The sequence below is a fragment of the Anarrhichthys ocellatus genome, unplaced genomic scaffold, assembly GCF_004355925.1.
Source record: "Anarrhichthys ocellatus isolate YVR2014 unplaced genomic scaffold, GSC_Weel_1.0 scaffold26, whole genome shotgun sequence".
Taxonomy (NCBI): domain Eukaryota; kingdom Metazoa; phylum Chordata; class Actinopteri; order Perciformes; family Anarhichadidae; genus Anarrhichthys; species Anarrhichthys ocellatus.
The window spans coordinates 2,752,632-2,774,092 of NW_022280056.1; the positions used below are offsets into that span (position 1 = coordinate 2,752,632).

At 45.2% G+C, this 21,461-nt stretch overlaps 1 protein-coding gene across 15 annotated transcripts in view; it reads left to right on the forward strand.

The window, feature by feature from the left end:
- The window catches only part of srcin1a (SRC kinase signaling inhibitor 1a), a 92,930-nt gene that overhangs the window by 56,064 nt on the left and 15,405 nt on the right, over nucleotides 1-21,461 (forward strand). For 10 of the 15 annotated variants that reach the window (XM_031861943.1, XM_031861944.1, XM_031861942.1 and 7 more), the window contains 16 exons: nucleotides 604-630; nucleotides 7,380-7,575; nucleotides 8,159-8,170; nucleotides 8,604-8,899; nucleotides 10,728-11,554; nucleotides 11,957-12,058; nucleotides 12,431-12,558; nucleotides 13,934-13,954; nucleotides 14,749-14,909; nucleotides 16,939-17,114; nucleotides 17,965-18,095; nucleotides 18,376-18,523; nucleotides 19,385-19,691; nucleotides 19,815-20,076; nucleotides 20,244-20,383; nucleotides 20,610-20,762. In XM_031861943.1, the coding sequence (XP_031717803.1) occupies nucleotides 604-630; nucleotides 7,380-7,575; nucleotides 8,159-8,170; nucleotides 8,604-8,899; nucleotides 10,728-11,554; nucleotides 11,957-12,058; nucleotides 12,431-12,558; nucleotides 13,934-13,954; nucleotides 14,749-14,909; nucleotides 16,939-17,114; nucleotides 17,965-18,095; nucleotides 18,376-18,523; nucleotides 19,385-19,691; nucleotides 19,815-20,076; nucleotides 20,244-20,383; nucleotides 20,610-20,762 (3,087 nt within the window). The remainder of the gene's footprint in view (nucleotides 1-603; nucleotides 631-7,379; nucleotides 7,576-8,158; nucleotides 8,171-8,603; nucleotides 8,900-10,727; nucleotides 11,555-11,956; nucleotides 12,059-12,430; nucleotides 12,559-13,933; nucleotides 13,955-14,748; nucleotides 14,910-16,938; nucleotides 17,115-17,964; nucleotides 18,096-18,375; nucleotides 18,524-19,384; nucleotides 19,692-19,814; nucleotides 20,077-20,243; nucleotides 20,384-20,609; nucleotides 20,763-21,461) is intronic. The other 5 variants (XM_031861940.1, XM_031861937.1, XM_031861941.1 and 2 more) reach the window with 5 other exon arrangements.

The following is a 21,461-nucleotide window of genomic DNA, read 5'->3' on the forward strand; positions in this document are numbered from 1 at the left end:
AGGGAGGGCAGAACGGACACGAGGGATTCAGCGTGGGCTGCTGGGAATTCAAAATGAAAAGTAGAATGACGGGTGGATGGAGAGTGACGCAGACAGCAGCGAGCGAGGAGGAGACAGAGCGGCGGCTTGCCTTTTGGTGGAGAAGTCTGGGAGAGAGGCCAACATCGGAACAACAGAGTGGGCGGCTGTTTGATTCAATTTCACTCTTTTCATTTCCTCCCCCTTCACCAGTTAGGGGCCAACAGCGCAATCTTGTTTCAGGTGCGCTGTAACCCGACGCCTGCAGAACACAGCCCCCTTCCTACATTACCACCAATCACACGTAATGATTGTGGTTTAGATTCGATGGTGCTGTCCACAATTTTAACGGATTTCATAGATTGCCTGTCAGAAAACGGAACACGCGACAAGAAAACGGTTTAGGAAATGCAACAGATTTTGCTTTTTGGGGAGGATGCATTCACACTCTTATCCCCTCTCCAGTCCTGCTTGTTTAAAGCACCATTATTTATTATTTTTGTTTCGACCAGTATGAGAGAAGAATCTAACTTTTCTCTTTCTGTCTCCCTCGCTTCCCTCTTTTGTCCTTCATGAACTTCACAGCAACAGCCCAACTACTGGAGCTTTAAGGTCAGTGCTGCGTGTCTAAGTGTCCCTGTGTGTTTGTCAGTCTCCTGTCCATCGTGTGTGTGTGTGTGTGTGTGTGTTTGTGTTCTGTGGGATTACGTCAGACTCCTTGGGCATCACCAGCCTATCTCCTTGGTCCTCTTATGCAACACCCAGATCACTTAGCATCTCTCTGCTCTTCTGGCAGTATGTGTGTGTGCACGTGTTATTGTGTGTGTGTGTGTGTGTGTGTGTGTGTGCGTGCGCTTGCAGAGGTGTCGGGGGGTGGCGACAGTTTAAACTTCTCCAGCACCATTTAATCTGCAGAAGACGTCTCGGGATTTATGATACCTCAGGCAGCTGGCATTAATGGCTAGAAGCCATGTGACCTTGCTGAAGTATTACTCAGACTGACTGAGACATTAAGAAGACATTTCAGACGTGCCGCTGAGGCATTACTGAAATAATACAAAGACATTAGCTCAGAGGCTTGAGTCATGGCTGGGCTGCAGAGGGTGTGTTATCCACAGGTTGCAGACAGGAAACATGGGCAGAGAGAGCAGCTTCAAGATGTATTGCAAGTTTTAATCTCGTATGCTGGATTTAAAGAGTCGAGCCCATTTGTTGGCCGGTGTTTCCCTTTGTTGTGGCATTACACTTCACAAAGGCAGACAGGGGGGTGTGTTATCTAAACGGAGCACGTTAAAGAACATATCGATGTGTGTGTGTGTGTGTGTGTGTGTGTGTGTGTGTGTGTGTGTGAGGGAAGAGTCCAGGGCTTATCTGTGGCGTAGTCTTCTGAATCCCTGCTTACAATATCATTTGGACAGGTTGTAAATGTCACTGAATATCAATAGCCACATCCCCTGACCCATGGGGAAGGCGAAGTAATTCATCCCCGACTCCCTCAATTACTTAAACTTCCAACAAGAGGTCAGACAACTAGAATTTAGAGCCTAGTCCATCACATAAATCTGTTACACGACACGACCGAATGATTTAACGCCGCAGGACTTTCAGGTGGTTTGCTCAACTTTGTGGGTATCTTAGTATAAAAAACATCAAACTAACTAATTCTGATTGTTGATGAAAGAATCGGATCTGAAACGTCTAAACGCTGAATTTGCTGCAAACTAACGATTATTTTCATTGTCAAATCATCTGTGGATTCTTTTCTCAATAATTGTAATTTTTTTAAAATAATGAAGAAATCAGAATTTCTTAGAGACGACTTTTTGCTTCAGACATTTTGTTTTCTGTGATCAGCAGTCAGCAACAATATAGAACAGAGAAAAGACTGAAAAGAGTTGCCTATTCATTTTTTGATGATAAACTAATCAATTAATTGTTGTAGCTCTATAAAAAGTGTAAATGTTTCTTATCTTCTGAGTACAGGAAGTTGCTTTTTGTGAATCAAGTGAGGCAGTTCAATGACTGAACAGTGAGAGTTTATTTATTGGCTCCTCGAGGTGCTGCAGCGTATTAAACTGTAGAATGAAACAACCAAAGTGGTCCAAGTGGAAACAGATCTGAAGCTCTTTGCTTTCAACACAACACGGTCGTCGCCACCTTTTACGTTCACGTCTCATCCGCTTCATTTCGCAGTAAAGCTTGTGAAAGCCTCGTCCTACTCCCTCATCCCACCGGCTCTGATCTAAGCTCGACTCTCTGGATTCACCTGCCTACCCTAAATAAACCCGAGATGAAGCTATTACACTCATCTTCAGCTGTATGTATATCAAGGATGTAATCAAATGATTATTATAAACATAAGCTGCAGGTGTTGGACATGGAATAACGAACGGTTAAATATGTATCCTAAAAGAAATTGTCTGTTGATCCCTGCCATGTCCATCAGCTACTCTTTCTGTATTTTCTATCAGAGAAAAACGAGAATCACTTCCAGCAATCTCAGCCACCATCTCCCCTCTGGAAGAGAGGGCCAGTCTGCTCCCTCTCCTTCTGAGCAAATCGCTTCACATCGACGCAAAACTCACAGCAATTTGGCAAAGCAATTTGTTCCGTGCATTGATGACTCCAGGTATTATAAAGAGACGGGACCCTAGAGGGGTTGCGGATTATGTGTCCGGGCAGAAGATTGGCCTGAGAGCTGGAGACGATGGAGAGAAATAATGATAGTGGAGGAAGAGCGAGTAGAGACAATTGGATTGGAGAGAGGGATCGATTTTAAGGAGCTGTTTTCTCTCTCCCTTTTTCTAAAAGTGAGAGCTGTGAACTTCTTTCGTGTGGAAAAAGAGCCGGTTAAGAAGGAGAAAAGTGCAGACAGCAATCATGGCACCTGGATGCGGCTTTGCCTTCTGCCACTAGAGACTGAGGCGAAGGCAGATCTGTTGACGTAAAGCAGCTCAGCAAGAACCAGAAGTGAGCTGAGGGACAAATGAGGGACGGGATTAAAAAGGAAGGAGAGGAAGACGGATAACTCAAAGCACAGAGAGACACCAGGAAGAGAAAGACATGATTAGAAGGAGCTGGAGGTAAAAACAGTAGAAGAGATGCGGTTAAGGTGTGAGGATTGTGATCTTAACTATTTCACACCTGTCACTCAAGGAGTCAAACGCCTCATTGTCATTTCACACGCATCACGCCTGTCTCTGACATTTCTAGTTAATGTATATCATACACAAGTCCATCAGAATGGCATATCACTTAACAAGGAGATTACTACATGTCCATCTGGTCTCTCTGTCTGTCTGTCGGCATCAAAGTTCAATTTAATATGACAGCAGTCTTAAATGTTAACATTAAATAGCAATAATAAAAACAAGCTCACTACAGTTTCCAACAGCCCGATTCTAAAATAAGGGCGGGGAATTCATCGCTAAACCTTATCTGTACACTTTACAAAATACTCACTTCTTTAACATTTAACCGGCATCTCCACACTGTTCCATTACTCTGGATACGATGTGTTTAACTGGTCCTCCAGTTATTCCTTTGCATCTTTCACCAAAACATACTGTGTGGGTGAACTACAAATCAATTTTTAAGTTGACATTCATATTAAATATGTGAAAAAATCACATCTTGCGCAAGGTTAAGAGGTTTGCAGACTGTGTAAAATAACATCGAAGTGTCAGAGTTGGATGAGTTGTGCTCTCCCAAACATAAAAAATACATACCATCACTTGACCTGAATCCAGAATGTCCCTGTGTGTGTGTGTGCGTGCGTGTGAAACAAGAAACATGGTGGGAGGTTGCACTGAGTTTAATGCGGTTTGTAGCCTAAGGACTGTTGTCAAGCTTTCCACTCCATTCACGTCTGTTCCGTGTAAGATCATCCTGTTCCCGACTCGTTCCTCTCCTCTGACGTGCCCTTATAACAGTGTAGAGTTCTCCACAGTAATTGAGTGCTGTTGAAAAAGTCTGGATCTCTCTCTGAAAGAAAAGGGTGAGGTGGAGGGAGGGCAGGAGGGGAGGCATCGAGGGAGGATTGTGGAGCAACATAACCAGATTCCCTCAAATGGAACTCCATCACGTATAACACTGACATGTCTAGCAGGACCAGATGCATGACCAGATGGTGTGTTCGCACATCATATTTACAATGCAAAACGAGATATTTTCGGTTTTCATGTCACATAAACCACCAATATTGAAGTCAGTGTTTACAGCCTGTTGTAACGCGGCGAGCTGACGTAGAGCATACATAACGACAGCTGCTGTAAGCTTACGCACATGCATACATTGTGTGTTTCATCGTCTTGTTCAGCAGCACATTCGTAGTCGGGAGAATACAACTTTACTCGTTTACTTTCCCTTCACTGTTTCTTTTTCAGCTGGTACAGAAATTTGAGCCTGCAAACACCGAGAGACCTGAGCTCAGTCATGCAGCACCGTATTCTCAATTCCCTTTTCCTTTTCTTGGAAAGCTCCTACTAGGTTGTTCCGCCTTGAAGTAAAATTCCTGCATACGATAGTAGAATGACTCAAGATTTCGAAACGGAGCTGCTCTGCGTCTCCCCTCTCAGCCATACAGGGGAAAAATATGAGCAGAGTCTCTCCGAAGAAATCTTTGACATGTTTCAGGCGTGGTGGTCTTTTCAGCCATGCCCATTCACACTGAAAGCTGCTGTTGCATTTCTGTGCCAAATATATCTCAGGGTGTAAACATGGTTAGGCACCCGGTTCCACTACAGAGCCGGTTCCAAGTTGGTTAAATATCTGCAATTTGTTGAGTCAACTGCCTTTTTTTGTTAGCATTGAGAAGGTGATATGTAGCCTTCTGACGACTATGTAGAAGAAAAAGGTTTAAGTTTATTCAGGAATAATTAAACATTTAAGGAGATGTGCTCATCTGCTAACTGAGAGCTAGATCCCTCTCATGTCTGTACAGTAAATATGAGGCTCACGCTAGCAGCTGGTTAGCTTAGCTTGGAAAGCATGGAAGTACATTAGCTTGGTTCTGTCCGGAGGTAACAAAACCTCTAAAGCGAACTGATGGACGTGATGCATCTTGGTTGTTTAATCCCCAAAAAACTGTGTATAAATGAAAATATGATGTTTTACGGTGGGTCTGACTATTTCTTGGTTGGGACCAGTAACTTCCTGGAGACTCAGCTTTTTATTTACTTTACAGACATGAGAGTGGTGTCAATCTTGTCTTCTTACTCTAAATAAATATAAATAAAAGAAAGAGAATAGGCGTATTTGCCAAAGTTTCCAAATCTTCCTTTAAATATGAAGTTAACTGACTTTTGCTTCCTAAAATGAGTGAAATATAGGCAGACTTAAAAGAAGGGATTCAAAGAGAATCTAATTAATTTACAAGAAAAGACTATCGAACCCTAACCTTACTAAGTACAGTCCTGTGTCCAACCCCCTACACTCTTCAAACCGCCTCTGTAGCGTGACACCCTGCAGTACGTGCTGCTGTGTGCTGTGTTGTTGTTCCGTGTGGTCACAGTTTAGATAAATGAGCCTATTAGAAAACAAGGTGGGGGTTATCTGTCAGCATCACCGTCCCCCTGCGTGCACAGACACAGTCTGCCGCCACCATCACCGGACACCACCACTATCATCCTCTGTGTGTGTGAGTGTGTGTGTGTGACTGAATTATGTATGATGGTGACAGAAGGGAGCGCACGTTATAAAAAGGATGGTTCAGCGTCTCAGTCATGATAGTGGTTTGTTTCTTGCCCTGTAAACAAACGTGTGAAAGCATAGCAGTTAATTTAAAGTGGTGGTAGTTAGATGTCGCCACGGCTCGTTTAGTTTAGTCGGCTGCAGTGCAGCTAAAATTACTGGATCAATTGATTGATCGAAGGTAGATTAGCAACACTCATTTAACTCGCTGATAAATTAGTCACATGATTAATTGGTACCGATTTATCAAACCACCATGCTAGTCGCTCTGTGAGGCTCTACGTAGGCACAGTGATGCTCTGAGCTAAATGCTAACGTCAGCATGCTAACATTCTCACAATGGCAACATGCTGGTGTTAAGCATGTGCAACGTTTACCATGTTCGCCATCTTAGCTTAGCTAATAACCATGCTAATGTGTGTTAGTTAACGCTGAACACAAAGTAAAGTTGAGGCTTGATGGGGATGGTGTTAGTTTTTATCAAGTACTTCTTGTTTTGGACACATTTAACCGTGAATGTCTGCACAAAATGTCAAGGCAATCCATCTAACAGTTGTTGAGATATTGTAGTGTTGCATTGACCAACTGACGGACTGACATCGCCATCCAGAGAGCTGAAAATATCATTTGCTGGTTTCAGTTTGTCCAGTGTGACAATTTGCTGCTTTTCTCTGATTTATTCTAAACTGAATAACTTCTGGGTTCGCACTGATGGTCAAATAATCAATTTGAAGATGCCTACTGAGTTATTTTTGTCAAATTAACAAAATCCTTAATGTTTGTGTAGTTCTGCTGAGAACAGAGGTGGCCGTCTGTGTAGCTGCTGTCTCACATTAATGAAAGCCGCAGTAGATCCATGCTGCAGTTTGACTCAGAGAAGGTAGAGAAGGAAATCCTTGGAAAGAAGGAGAAAACTGTTGTGCTCATGGTGCACGGAGGAGGAGGAGGAGGAGAGCGGCACAGCTACTGTACTGTGGCTAAGGATGTGTCTGCCTCTGCCATCCAAACAACCAGCAGACAGCATTCTGGGAGCTCATTACAGAAGCCTCTGAGCTGGAGGAGATGCTACAGCGGTGGGGGGGATCAGGGAGCCAGTTCAGTGAGCTCAGCCCCAGCTGCACTAACAGTCTTTCAGCGAGGGACGCTTGGGCATAGGCCAGCAGGATAAACCAACAGTGACAGCGCGGGATTTGCCTGAGCTTCTCCTCCCATCCCACAAGCATTCATTTAAAGTTGGGAGCGGCACGGGGACAGGAGTTGGGATGCGGGAGGTGTGCAAAGTGCAGCAAACATGACATAACTTATGCTGAGCTGGGGGAGCACAGTTTTCCGGCTTAATTTTGCTCCTTAGCCACCATAGGTGATCCATAAAGGCTGGTGCCCTGGAGTGCCGAGCCATTTGAGAACAATTGTGCTTTTCTGCTGCAGCATTCAGCTGATGTCTTGTACTGTGACGCGGCTAATTCTTAGTGAATGGTTGGTAGCTAATTCATTGTCAAGGCCTCGTTAATCTCGTTATGTGGTTGATTGTGTGGTGTCTCATTGTGTGCTCACTGTCTCTTTTTTTCCGCACAGTCCTACTCCATCTGTCCAATCCATTCTCTCCGCCTTGATTCCACCTTTCAGTAAATAATTGTGTCTCCCCCCCATGTGTCTTCAACCCGCTGCAGAGCCGCAGTCCACGGCATTCCCAGTCCACCCAGTCTGGGCTCGCCGACCAGGCCGCCAAGCTCTCCTTCGCCTCGGCCGAATCCCTGGAGACCATGTCAGAAGCCGACATCCCCATCGGGTTCAACCGGATGAACCGATTTCGCCAGAGCCTGCCGCTTTCCCGCTCTGCCAGCCAGAATAAGCTACGATCTCCAGGTTAAGATTTGAAGCTTTGCTGGCCGTCACAACATGCTGGTTGGACTGGAGGCAGATTTACAGCTGTGAAGCTGGTGGTGTGCTTACTCAGAGCGGGACAAAGTGATCTACTCTGCTGCTGAAAACGGAAGAGTAGTGATTCCTCAGACAACAAACCTTTTTTTAGTTTAGACACAATGAGCTTGAAAGTGTAGTTTATTATATTCACCATGGAATTATTAAAGCATACTATTTTGTGTAGATAGCTATTTGTTTATCTAACATTTGTGCTACTGTGAGAGTACAGGTTCGACAACAGGTTTACTACAAAAGGGCCGATTAGTGAAAGCCTGGTCCAGATCCAGGAGTGGTGTTACGTTAAGTGAGATTTAAAAAAAGTGACCGTGACAGATCGAGGTCATTTCTTGAATGAGGAGTTGAGACAGAAGGAGATCTCTCCTCTCCATGTCTCTTTACTAACCTCTTTGTTTTCTTCTTTCCTCAACTCGTCTGCAATATCCTCTGCTTCCTCTGCTTTGACTTTTAATCACTGGTCTTTCTTTGCTTTGTTTGTTCTTTTTGTTTGTCCCTCGGGTGTATGAAGATGAATATTCAGGTTAGTCAGGTGTCAGACTCATCTTTACCTATAAAATCAAAGGGTTGCAGCATCTGACAAGTGGGCTATTTTGGGGTAATTTGATATCAATTGTTGCAATTTTATTATGGATAGGAAGTAAAAGTTATATTTTAAGAAAAAGAAAAAAAACCTACCTTACCTTAAACGTGCACCACAGCTATGAATCCTCACACAGCTACCACAGTCCTTTTCTCTGTCGGTGCTTATTGACGCTGACATCTGATGAAAATCATCATTATCTGGATGTCATAAACCAAAACACAGAACATCTTTATCATAATTAGCACGACTATATCTCTAAAAATGACAACAATAAAAATAAAATACTACAAGATTTGACAGAATTGCTTTTCCATCCGCCAAACCCGTCGCCGTTTGACTCAACCGTCTCTCCCGTATCGCTCTCTTCTAGGCGTGCTGTTCCTGCAGTACGGAGACGAGACGCGTCGCGTTCACATCACCCACGAGCTGAGCAGCCTGGACACGCTGCACGCTCTCATCGTGCACATGTTCCCCCAGAAGTTGACAGCAGGTATGCTGAAGTCACCCAACACGGCCATCCTGATAAAGGACGAGGCGCGCAACGTCTTCTACGAGCTGGAGGACGTCCGGGACATCCAGGACCGCAGCATCATCAAGATTTTCCGCAAAGAGCCCATCTACGCTTCCTACCCTGCTGCTGCACACCTGGCTAACGGAGACCTGAGGGTGAGGAGGGGGGAGCTGGGGGAGTGGGGAGGTGAAGAGGTCAAACAGGGTTATTTTAGAGAGAGACAAAGCTGTCTGATCCGACAACTGAGCTGCCCAGCGAGAACCGCTATAATGCTCTGCCTGCACATAAAGAGCGGCGGTGTGTTTCTCTGGCACGGTAATGGCGTATTTTATATTTCAATGGTAACTTTGACAGGCCGTTGTGTATGTGGGTTAGTCATTTAACAGGTATTCCTCCTGGAAATGTATTTCTTATCTTCAAGTAGGCCATCTGTTGCTGTGCAGACACCGGAGAACAATGTTCCTCTGTGAAATGAGCATATTTTAACATCCGAAGCTATTTCTGCTTCAGTGAAGATCAAGGAAGCCTGAGGGAGACCTTTTTTTTCTAATTATTTCATACAAAACCGTGCTTACCATCTGCATTATATTCACACAATACTGAGAATATAACCGCAATTAGCCATGCAAACAGGCAGCGTAAAACGATGCGTTTATGGTGTGTGCATGTGCTGTATGTTTTATGTGTTCGTGCATGTTTACGGTGTGTGTCTGAGGATACAAGAAAGGGAAAAGGAAAGAAAAGAGGTAGAGAGACAGCTGACCAGCACCATCTACATAATCTACATTTTAATACTCCCACAAACAGTTTAAAACCAGCAAATCTTAACGGCATGAATTTAAGCAACACATTTAATTTGGCAAAACTGAGAATCATCAGAGTTAATTATCATCATTTTACAGTAAGTGTGAGATGCACAGTCCATCTCTTCTTCATGACTGTTGGAGACTAAACGCAGGCTGCATCTTAACCAGCAGCTTGCCGTTCATTTGCTCCTGTGCACGTTGTGTCCGGTGTTGTCTTGTGGAGCAACTTTTATCTATTTGCCTGTTTAAGTTGTGTCCATAAAGTTTGGGCGAACCCCCTCATATGGCTTTGTAAATATATAGGATGTATTTGTACCTGAGCATAACAGCTCAGTGTCAGAAACTCCAAGCTCCGGTTTTTTCTGTGTATTACATGATGCCGCATGCTAGTTAGCTAGAAACACGGATGAGTTGAGCAAAAACGTTAGTTATGTGACGAAATCGCAACAAGATGAAAACAGATGCAGAGGAGGGTTGAAAAAGCATCAGTTTTTGTTTAAGGACGTTATGATGAAAGGCAGGTAATAGCTACGCCCACAAATATATATATATATATATATATATATATATTCAGTTGTTGAGTGTGAATGAATAGCTTTGTCTCTCTCACCACTCTGTTTCATAGAATAAAAACATGGATTTGAGATTGGACTCAATACCCGCTTGTAGTAATATAATGAGGCCTTCAAAAGACAAAGGAATTATTAATTTTCACCAAAATTAACTTTTTTTTAAATACAATTTTTTAATTATGGGAACCATCTGCTTGTTTTTCTTAGCGCATGCTGCCATGTTAAATATTTTACGTGAAGAGAACTCCTGACTATGATCTACGGGAGCTCAGGGAAGCGTTGGCAGCTCCTCGATAACCTAATTTAAAGTGAAAATCTATTTTCAAACATCATCGTAAACGGTGAATTCAAATTAATTGATGAAATCAAACTATTGACAATCAAATAGGAATGTGTGACCGACTGAACACTTTTAATTTTGTTCAGTAACAGTTCTCTTTGCTTCGGCGTTGATGTCATTTATTTAACAAAACAACAAGAAATACTTTTTTAGAGAATACGTTCTGCAGTTGGATTTATAATTGGTCTTCTGAGAAACTTCATCATCATCATGCGGCGACTCATCCGTACGTGTCCATGGTAACACTCATCCCTGCTCGTTTCAGAGGGAGATGGTGTACTCCTCTCGCGACTCCTCCCCAACCCACCGCATCAACACCCTCCCCTCCTCCACGGCCTCGGCATCCTCCGGCTCCCCGTCGCGCTCGCGCCTCTCCTACAGCGGCGGCGGCCGTCCTCCGTCCTTCACGGGGTCCCACTCCCAGCACGAGCAGCCCCGGCATGCCCACCATCCTCCGGCCGGCCACGGGGCCAACGCGGGCCTGTCTCCCTCGCCCAGCGCCATCCTGGAGCGCCGCGACGTCAAGCCTGACGAAGAAGTTTCTGCAAAAAATATGGCGCTGATGAAGAGCGAGGGGCTGTACGCAGATCCCTACAGCCTGATGCACGAGGGCCGCCTCAGCATCGCCTCCACCCAGTCGCTAGCTGCCATCGGAGACCCCTTTAGCTTCCCCGTTACCAGTGGCCTGTACCGCCGAGGCTCCGTGCGCTCCCTCAGCACCTACTCAGCCGCTGCTCTTCAAGGGGACCTGGAGGACTCCCTCTACAAGCCTGGAGGTTCGCTCTACTCTGACACGTACTCCTCGGCCACACTGGGAATGGGTTTTCGCATGCCGCCCTCATCCCCGCAGAAAATCCCTGACATGCAGATGAGGGACAGGGAGTCGTATTCCAGCTCACCCAGCAGAGCCTCACCTGTCAGGCAGAGCTTCCGCAAGGACTCGGCCTCCTCCTCCGTGTTTGTGGAGAGCCCAAAGTCGAGGCCCAGCTCCAGCTCAGAGCCTCTGTGTCTGACAGCCGGGCCTGGGGAGGGCGGCAGGGCCACGCCTGGCTTTGGTTCCTCGATGTCTGGACAGGACCCCGACAGCAGCAGGTCAGTACGAGTCTGTGTGGGGAATTTCATTAAGGTGTGTTGTACCGTTTAAAGACGGACCTCATCAGCTTCTGGGCGACATGAACACAATATCATCTGCTTAATGCGGGAAATGTTTCTTTATTTGTGTTTTCTCTGTTTGGTTCTCACCAGTTTCAAACCACACTCGATCCTAATTCGGAGGATCACGAATTTCAAATGTCTTGAATTATTATACTTTTGATGGATGTTTTCTCTTAAACTGTGATTGTGACTTACTTGATTACAATTTTAAACCAAGTTTACAGGTAATTTTAAAGCTGTATTGCTCACTCTACAGCGCTGTGTGTCGCACATCTACGTGTTCATCGGCCTTTGTGCCGTCAGTGTTTAGTGATCGATCTGTGACAATTACATTTGCAGGGATCATCGTCTGGAGCGCATGGAGGCAATGGAGAAGCAGATAGCCAGCCTTACTGGCCTGGTCCAGAGTGTGCTGACCAGAGCACCAGACAGTGACAGCACGTAAGACCCTCCATTATACCCCATGAACCCTCAAAAACTCACAGACACAGCTTCACTTCAGACACATGGGCGGCATTATCGACAGGAGCGGCAGCAGGCTATTATCAGAGCCATTACGTTGTGTGAGGACGGAGCACTAAACATTAGCTACAGGGCACAGTGCTATTGATTTATGCCTTGATACATAGAGATGTGAAACAAAGGTTTTCAGTAGGTTTTGAGTTTACACCTGGAACAGTGTTATCGTGGCACTCCGGCCTCACGAACACAATAGAGGGCCCGTGAACAAGAAGATAACTTGTTAGCGTCCAGTAGTGGTGCTGTTAGCGTTAGCACTGTAATTGCCTTGCCCTGTGGCCGTTGATCCCTTAGATGCGGCCTGCTGCGTCTCTGCATGATGGCGGGCTGCCCTCCGGACCAAGGGATGGAGTTCTCACGGCCATTACCTTTCTCTTCCAGCGAGAAGACCGAAACCAACAGTGACGGCTCCGCCACTGGAAGTGAGTACAGCAGCGGGATTGGGGCCTGTGTTCGCAAACCTGCCTTCTTGTTGCTCACTCCACTGATCATTTTTCTTTCATTTTACCTGAAAACAATGCACCGCAATTTAAAGGGGATGATGGACACAAACGAGCAGTGATGGGGACCTCCTGGTTTATAGGATTTATAGATCTATATGACTCTCTCACAATGGGAAGCTGGAAGCTGCAGTTAAGAATTGTGGAGTTGGTTATTTTAAGGGCGTGGTTTGGTTCATGTGGTCCAAACCAGGAGAAAACTATTCTGCATAGTTGCCTTGTAGTTCTGGTCCAGTTTGCATTCACACTGCCTTTTAACTGGGGAACTAATCGCTGTAAATATGAAGTTAAACAGACTGACCGGTAACTAATTGATTTGACTGATCAGATTCTGGTGAATTCCTTTCATATCATGCTAAAATCTCGTTAACCGCACCAGAGTTCGATTGGCAGCTTTCACACACCGGCCCAAATGAACCGAATTTAACATGCAAAAAACACCAGAGTTTGTTTTAACTGATTCAAACTGGTTTCCACCTCATACATCACTCCCTTCTGTTTTTCCTCTTTCACGTTTTTTTTTCTCCAGAAGAGTTTCATTCCAAAGGACTCATTCACCTTTTAAATAAGAGACGGCTGGTCAAATCCACTTTATAGACTTGTTCAAGTTAGAGGCCATCGAGACTTTAAAGCAACAGTCCGGTGCACTAGAGAGACACTTGAGAATTGTCCTCCTCAGTCGGATAAGTATTTAATGAATTTCACCATTATGGGGTAGTTTTTAGCTCACTAAGCGAAAATACAGGAAGCAGGGGGGAATGCTGGTGAGGCTCTGACGAACGTGAAAATATGAAACATAGAGGTGATAAGATTTGTGTTTAGAAGGTTTATTTCTCTTCTTACTATCTATGTGGTGGATGCATAGATAGTGAATTTAATGTTTATTTATCAAACTATCCGACTTTAATTTAAAAATATATATTTTTCAGCATAAAATATTTTAAATACTGATAGGAATTGTGTAGCTCATACATACTGAAGCATTTCAGAGACAGATATAATTCCTCTCATTCCTGCTTCTGTCCCGCGTAGTTAATGTTGTAGCAGTTTTGGCACAAACAAAGCTTTTTGAAGGCAGACCTTCACAGGTTCGGGGCAAGGACGCAGTAGTCTTTGAAGCGGCCTCACACGTTGATACACCGCCAACACACTCAGAGTCATTTTCTCTGGTGTAAGTCTGTAAAGATTCTCTCCAGGATCATCATTCTGTAAATATGAACTTTTAAGACTTTCCTCTGACTCTCTGTCAGCCTCTCATTCATTTCTCGGTAACCGGTTCACTCTTTCTATATTCCAGCTGGACGGCTGAAGCAGAAAGGTAGTTGCCATCTCCTCCTCTATCGCCCTTTTTTAATTTCTCCTCTCAGACATCTCTCATGGCTCTCTGCCCTCTGTATGGGTGTGTGGTGTAGCTGGGTAGCTGGCGGTGTCTATCCTCAAGTTTTCCTCCTGGCTGGTTTCCCAGAGAACAGATTCCCCCCCCCCCTCCTCCTCCTCCTCCTCCTCCTCCTCCCTCGCCCTGTCTCTGTCTCTACTTTTTGAATTTCTGCTTGGCTTTTCCTTTGGGAATTTCAAAAAAGTTGTAAATGTGTATGAGAGTGTGTGTGTGTGTGTGCGTGTGTTCAGGGGGCATACACAGAGTGTGTGTGTGTGTGTGTGTGTGTGTGTGTGTGTGTGTGTGTGTGTGTGTGTGAGAATAACTGAGGAGTCAATGGCCATACTCGCAAAGCCCTGTGTGAAGATAAGAGCATGGTTATCCCCCTGTGTGTCACTACTGAACAGACTAATTGCACTTCTATATGGCTTACTAATAGCATGAGCTCTCATTTCTCCCAGTGGGCTATGAGAGTTTTGTGAAAATGGTGCTTTTTTAGCATTCACACACTGTATTTGTTCCAGTGTGTGCCCAGATTTTCTATTGACGTACATTTCTTTGGGCCCGTATGCTGTGTGTGTGTTTGTGTGTGTGTGTGTGTGTGTGTGTGTGTGTGTTTGTTCTGTGTGTCGCACTGCGTGACTGAAAATCTCACGGGAGCACAGCCCAGCAAACTAATCAATTTGTTTCCCGACGACCTCCCGGTGACGCTCTGTGTCCCGCTCTGTGATTGGCAGCTCACACGCCGTCGGCTCCTCTGGCTCTGATGCCGCCGCCGCCTTCCAACACGACGCCGGTGAACAGCGCCGGGCGCCTGCAGATGCAGCTCCACCTGCACGGTCTGCAGCAGAACACCACCGACCTGCGCAAACAGCTCAGCCAGCTGCGCAAAATACAGGTACAAAGTATATCCAGAAAATCTGTTTTTTTAATGTTTCTTAAAGAGCCTGATCTCCCAAATAACAATAAATATTATTTACTATTGGTGGCATCTATCCATCAATATAGTTTTAGTTTCACTTCAAATATTTCTTTGATATTCTAGTTCATAATTTGTCTCCCTTTCCTTGTTGTTCGTTTATCTTTTGATATAGTTTTTATTCTGGTGAATCCTCATTCAATACAATCATTGTTTATTAGTCTGAGTCCCTCATACCTCACTGTTGACATGCAAGTCATGCAGAGTATAAGACCACATTAACACTTTCCATGTGGTTTGCTTTTGTTCCACAGTTGGTTAAATTAGTCCTCAATATTAGAATTCTTCTTTCTATGATGTCGAATGTATACTGTAAAGTATTTCAACACACATGTTGTGTACGCAGCATCGCTGGCTCTGATATTTATTTGATCTTCTCTTCAATACTACACCTACAGTAAATAACACCTGCAGGTTCACATAACTGTACTGCATGACACATCGAGGTCATTGTACCCTTTGAGGATTTATGATAAAATAGAACGAGTAGAAGATAAAAGCTCCGTTCACACGGCATGGTATTCTACAGAAATACAAAATGTCATGACCGATTCAGAATCCGATTAAATGTCACGAAGTTAACGGAAATGTGGCGACGCTGTCCTCATTTATTCCATCTATCTGTGATGCCGGCGATGCCATGGTTACAGCAGGAAGAGATGGCGAGTTAATCGCTCTCAGCGGCAGAGAAGAAGAGAAAGGAGACGTAACGGGAGTGACAGATGATGGCCACGCAGTGCTTTTACTTGTTCCCTGACAGCAGTCACACGAGCTTCTTGAAATGGCTCAGCAGTGAGAGAGAGAGGGACAAACAATGGAAGCGGTGCTTGTATCCACAGAGGACAGTTTTGCTGTGTACCTGTATGTGTACCACTACGTGTACCTGTATGTGTACGTGTACCTGTATGTGTACCTCTACGTGTACCTGTATGTGTACGTGTACCTCTACGTGTACCTGTATGTGTACCTCTACGTGTACCTGTATGTGTACCTCTACGTGTACCTGTATGTGTTACCTCTGCACCTGGACCTGTATAGATGCCCCATGGCGATGAATTTTACATGCTGCTCATGAATTATTCAGAGACGGTGTGCAGGAGAGACAGGCAACCGGGAGAGAGGGAGCTCAATGGATTTATTTTTCTGTATATATTAATTTTTTTTGAAAATATATTATCATACTCCCTGTGTTTGGCTTGTTTCCCCAGTTCCAGTTGGTGGAACTGGGGAGTACCGGGTCATTTTAAATGTTGGTGATATCGGTGTCCCGTCTAACCTCCTGGAACATAAGGCCGATCAATTATTCATTTTTCTTGCTTACCAGGTGTTTTTCATCGCAGGGAGTTGTATTACATGCAGTCGTCCTGTAGAATATTCCATTCAGAACACGGAGAGGGAGCTGAGTTCACGCTCACTGATTCTGTCCATAGACAGCCTTCGTTCTCCTCAGGGCAGCCCCGGCTTTCTGTGTTCGGAGAAACATTATAGGCTCTCTCACACACGCACACACACACACACACACACACACACACACACACACACACACACACACACGCCACAGAGGGAACTAAATGCTAGCAGTGCTTTTAAGCCTAAAGACTCACAAAGCAGTCTGATGCCAGGGTTGCTGGATGATACAAAAGCAGTCAGAGCAAAATGTTCTTGTGGCAGAGAAGGTTGCAGAGTAGAAACAAGAGGCCACAGCCTTCCCTCAGCTACAGTCACTGTACATCACTGAGGGCTGTTTTGAAAAGCCTCAGGCGACTACGATTCTCCTCTTCGTTGTCCCGTTATCATGCTGCGATGATAGCCGATTTCATTAAAGTATTCTCACGAGGCTAGCGAGGATAACATTGATAAAATAGTCTAAATAGTCGCAGAGTGAACGAAGAAAGAGCACTATGTAATCTCTAACATTGTGTTTGAATGTGTGTGCGCGCGTGTGCAGATGGAGAACCAAAATTCGGTGCGAACTCTGCTGAAGCGGACAGAAGCGGAGCTGAAAGTGCGCGTGGCCGACGCCCTGAGGAAGCAGGAGGACCCCCTGCAGAGACAGCGCCTCCTGGTGGAGGAGGAGAGACTCAAGTACCTCAACGAGGAGGAGCTCATCATCCAGCAGCTCCAGTCAGTGACAGGATGATAATGTCTTTAGCTTTCTTAATAAATAATAATTCAAACATTAGTTATCAAAAGAAACATATACGCGCTTGAATTGAGCAGAATATACACGTAAGTTGACAGTTTAAGAGTCTTATCACATATTTCATAATTGCTTCAAACGTGACAAAGTTCACATCTGTTTCGTAATTAGATGGCTCGCAGAGTGACGCCGCGATAGGATGAAATTGTAACTGTAATTAAGCCTGGCGTAGAGCAAGATGCTTATTAAGATCTGAGGTACGAGACGGTCCGCAACTATTTGAAGTGACTGCAAAACCAGAGTCGAGAGCTACCTTGAGATTTAATTATCAGATGACTTGCATCTGTCTCACATGTGGAAATGTTCTGCTGGTAATAAGTCCTGGGTCTCACTTCCTGGATCTCACTCTGAGTGGCGTTTTGATTGCGGACTAATTGGTTGAACTGTTAGTCAATCTCTGCTAATCAGTGTCGGTTATTCAGCCTGGCTAATGGCCAATTTATTGTTTGGTTAATTATACATGGAGCTTTCATCCATTACATAACTTAAGGCGGAATTATATGACTTGAGGCGGAGCAGAACAGACACACGCTCACACATCAGAGCTGAACAAACTCACGTTTGTACAGATTCTCTATTCTAAAAGTTTTGAGCACCCGTCCACACTCCTCCAGTTCAGCTGTCCAGAACTGTTGCTCTCCCTGCCAGTTGATGGACAGTTTATTGGCTTTACTGAAACTCCTAACGGCATAATCCTCAGATAGATATTCAGTAAAATCTTTAAGTGTAGCAGAGGAATCCCTGGTGTTCAGCCTTCTGTCTGTTCGATTTCAGCGACCTGGAGAAGTCAGTGGAGGAGATCCAGAAGGAGTCGTCTGTCAACCACAAGCTGGTGACGGTGCAGGAGCTGGAGGAGAAGGCCACTCTTCTGAGAAAGCTGGGAGAAACACTCACAGAGCTGAAAAGTGAGTCATGCTGGCACATTTCACGTTCTGTGCAAAACAGAAAACAGTCTTTTACTCAGACAGTTTATAAAGCGCTGATTATCTTTTAGTCACCCACAGCCAGCATGTCGAATAATTAATCAGTCTCAGATGGCTCATTGTCTTAATGAACTAGCTGACCATTTACAGCAGTTCAAACATGTTTCATTTGATTAACACAAAGGGCTTTTGACAAGTGGGGTTGACTTGTTTTTGGGGCGACGGTTGGTTTCATGTGTTACTTCTCTTCTTGCTCCTGCAGATCAGTTCCCAGGCCTGCAGAGTAAGATGCGGGTGGTGCTGAGGGTCGAGGTGGAGGCCGTCAAATTCCTGAAAGAAGAGCCGCACAGGCTCGATTCCCTTTTAAAACGCTGCAAGAGTATAACCGACACCCTCGCCACCATGCGCAAGTATGAACCTGCTCAGTACCTTCATGTGCCAGACTTAAAGAAGCTGAATGTAGAAACAATTCTTAAAAACTTTTCCATCTTTAAGTCAATGTGCGAACAGATTTTAAGTAATCCGATAAATACTGATGGAGGTGCTTTTGTGCGATGCATTCTCACATGGTGACACTTATAGTGAAATATGTCCGACATTAGCTGACACGAAAACGCACCCATTTATAATTTGCAGAAGGCTTTTCCATTTGTACCTCGGCCAAAGAGACGATGTTTTCACCCCTCTTTGTTTGTGAGTCAGCAGAACATTATGGATTTTCTAAAAACGTGGTGGACAGACGGGCCTCGGACCGAGGACAAATTGATTAGATATTGCTGTTGAATCGGATTAGATATTTCCGCCATTAAACATTTATTGTTTTCAGCCAAAGCTCTTAAAACTAGCAGAGACAGAGAGATGATTTACAGTCATAATGCACGTGTTAGTCCTGAAGGGTGCATTCAAGCATCGAGTATTAGAGTGACCACCTGACTTTATGGGTAACACCCTGATGAAGACTCTTTTCAGCCACATGAATAAATACCTTTAAAATGTGCCCTTCAGCATTCTGTCGTCTATGTCCTAATCAGCCGTGTGTCCAAAAAAGCACTGCACTTTCTGCTTTAATTAACCTCACTGATCAAAAGAGCTTCTCAAATTCATTTTTCTCTCATATTTGTGGATGAAAGAGAGAATTGGCACATGTTTTGAAAAAGAAATTTGGCATTCAGCAGCAATTGTTTTGACTTCAAGTCATGGATTATTCATGTTTCTGTTTGTGTTACATTTCAAAGAGTTGTTTAATGAATTCATCTTCCGTGTCTTACCAGACAAGCCAATGACGGGGTGTGGAAGAAGCAGGAGGACTTCTCTAGTCCTTCATCAAAGCACAACAATGACTTGCGAAAGTTTTCAGACTTCGACATCTCCACCAGCCCACAGCTCACCATCAATGATCTTGGGGGAGGCAACAGCCTGTCCAACTGGAGCCCCCACTCCAGCCTCAGCCGAGGCCACGGGTCCCTGTCCGGTCCTCACAAGGACAATCATCCTCCTGTTCCCCACAAGGGCAAAGCCCTGGAGGAGCTGGAACGCCGGGCTTTAGCTGACAAAGCTTTATCCGTGGAGGTCCGACTGGTAGGAATTATTTCTTCTGTTTTTCACCAGAGTCTACATTAAAAAAAATCACATCACAACACCAGTCCTGCAACATTGTCTGTGCGTTTATAAAGTGTTTAAATCAGTCTCTGCACTCCACAGGCAGCAGAGCGGGACTGGGAGGAGAAGCGAGCCAGTCTGACCCAGTACAGCGCCCAGGACATCAACCGGTTGCTGGAGGAGACCCAGGCCGAGTTATTGAAAGCTATTCCGGACCTGGACTTCGCCGCCAAGCAGATCAAGCCCTCCTCCAACACACCATCCTCCCAGATCCTCCAAAGCGGGGTAGGAACCCCAGACCACCGCGTCAGCAAGCCCCAGCACAAGCTGTCCGGGAAAGAGGGAGGATCCAGGCGTGGCTCTGGTGAGATGGAGAGTTCAGTCTGCATCATTATTACTCGACATTCAATATCGAGTAAAGCAGGTTTTACACACCACACGTATTATAATGCCTACAAATGCCTCACAGCTTGTTGTAAAATGTACGAGTCCTTTCTCAAGATGCCCGAAATACTTCTTTTTTTTTTGCAGATGAGCTGACAGTACCACGATATCGCACAGAGAAACCCTCCAAGTCTCCTCCTCCTCCTCCACCTCGACGCAGCTTCCCGTCTTCTCCAAGCATCACCAGCCGCAGCGGAGAGCCCCTCATTCCTGGAAAAAGTATAAAGGTAAGACGGAGAGAATTCACAAGCACACGGTTGTGAAATGTATGTGCATCACATGAAGAAAGGATTGTGCAAACAAATGTTTGTTGTTCGAGCTAAGCTATTGTTTTAGGAATAATTCTTGTGAGATCCAAACACTGTGTGCTTGTCTATAAAAAGTTGAAGCTGCAGGCTTGGGACTCTGGCTTCAGATATGTTCAAAGCCTTTTTCTTGTATTTGCAATTGTAGAAGTCTGAATCTGAGGAGGCCGAAAGCCAGAAGCTGCACGTAAAACTGAGGAGGACCGTGTCTGAAAACCCCCGTCCTGCATCTACACCCCCCACACTTGCCTCTGGGGACAAGGAGGAAGGAGAGGAGGAAAGAATTGCTGCCGAATTAGAGGTAAACTAAAACATGGGCTGTGTATTATGTTGACTGTAACCTCAATTGGTTGTTGTTTAATGACTTGGAAAACTGCGCTCTTTTTTATTATTTGTTACGTCCACAATCTGCCACTGGTTTCAAGCGCTCACACATACTCACAAGCAGACATGCTCACCATCGTTTACCACATGTTCAAGCAGCAGGTGCCATATGTCCTCCCTGCCCCTGGCACCGGGAGAGCCCAAAGATCACATACTGCTCAGTCACACACATCGTCACCCAGGGCCCACGGATCACAGACAGATGGACCCTGATGGCTGCTTGGACCGTGTTTGAGATGGCCTGCCTGAAATTTGATGGAGCACAGAGTCAACAAAACCAGATTTTGGTTATTCAGTGGCTGCTGTGTTTGTGTCCTACGATTTAATACCGCTTTCAAACCTCCCTCTTGCCTCCCCAGCTGTTTGAGAGAGCCCCACTCAGGCTCGCTCTCCCCCTTTCCCTCCCCCTCCCCCTGTCTGTTAGCCCTCGCAGCAGGAAAAGTGTACCCCCCTGCAGACCGGACCTGTGGCCCTCTGAGGCCCCAGGCACTGAGGTAAAACACTCTGGCTGACCCTGAGTGCTGTGGATTGCTGCCCTCTGTCAACCTTTTTTGTCCTTTTCACCCCTCGTCCACACACAGAAACCACCGGCCACGGCTCAGCCTCAAGCCACATC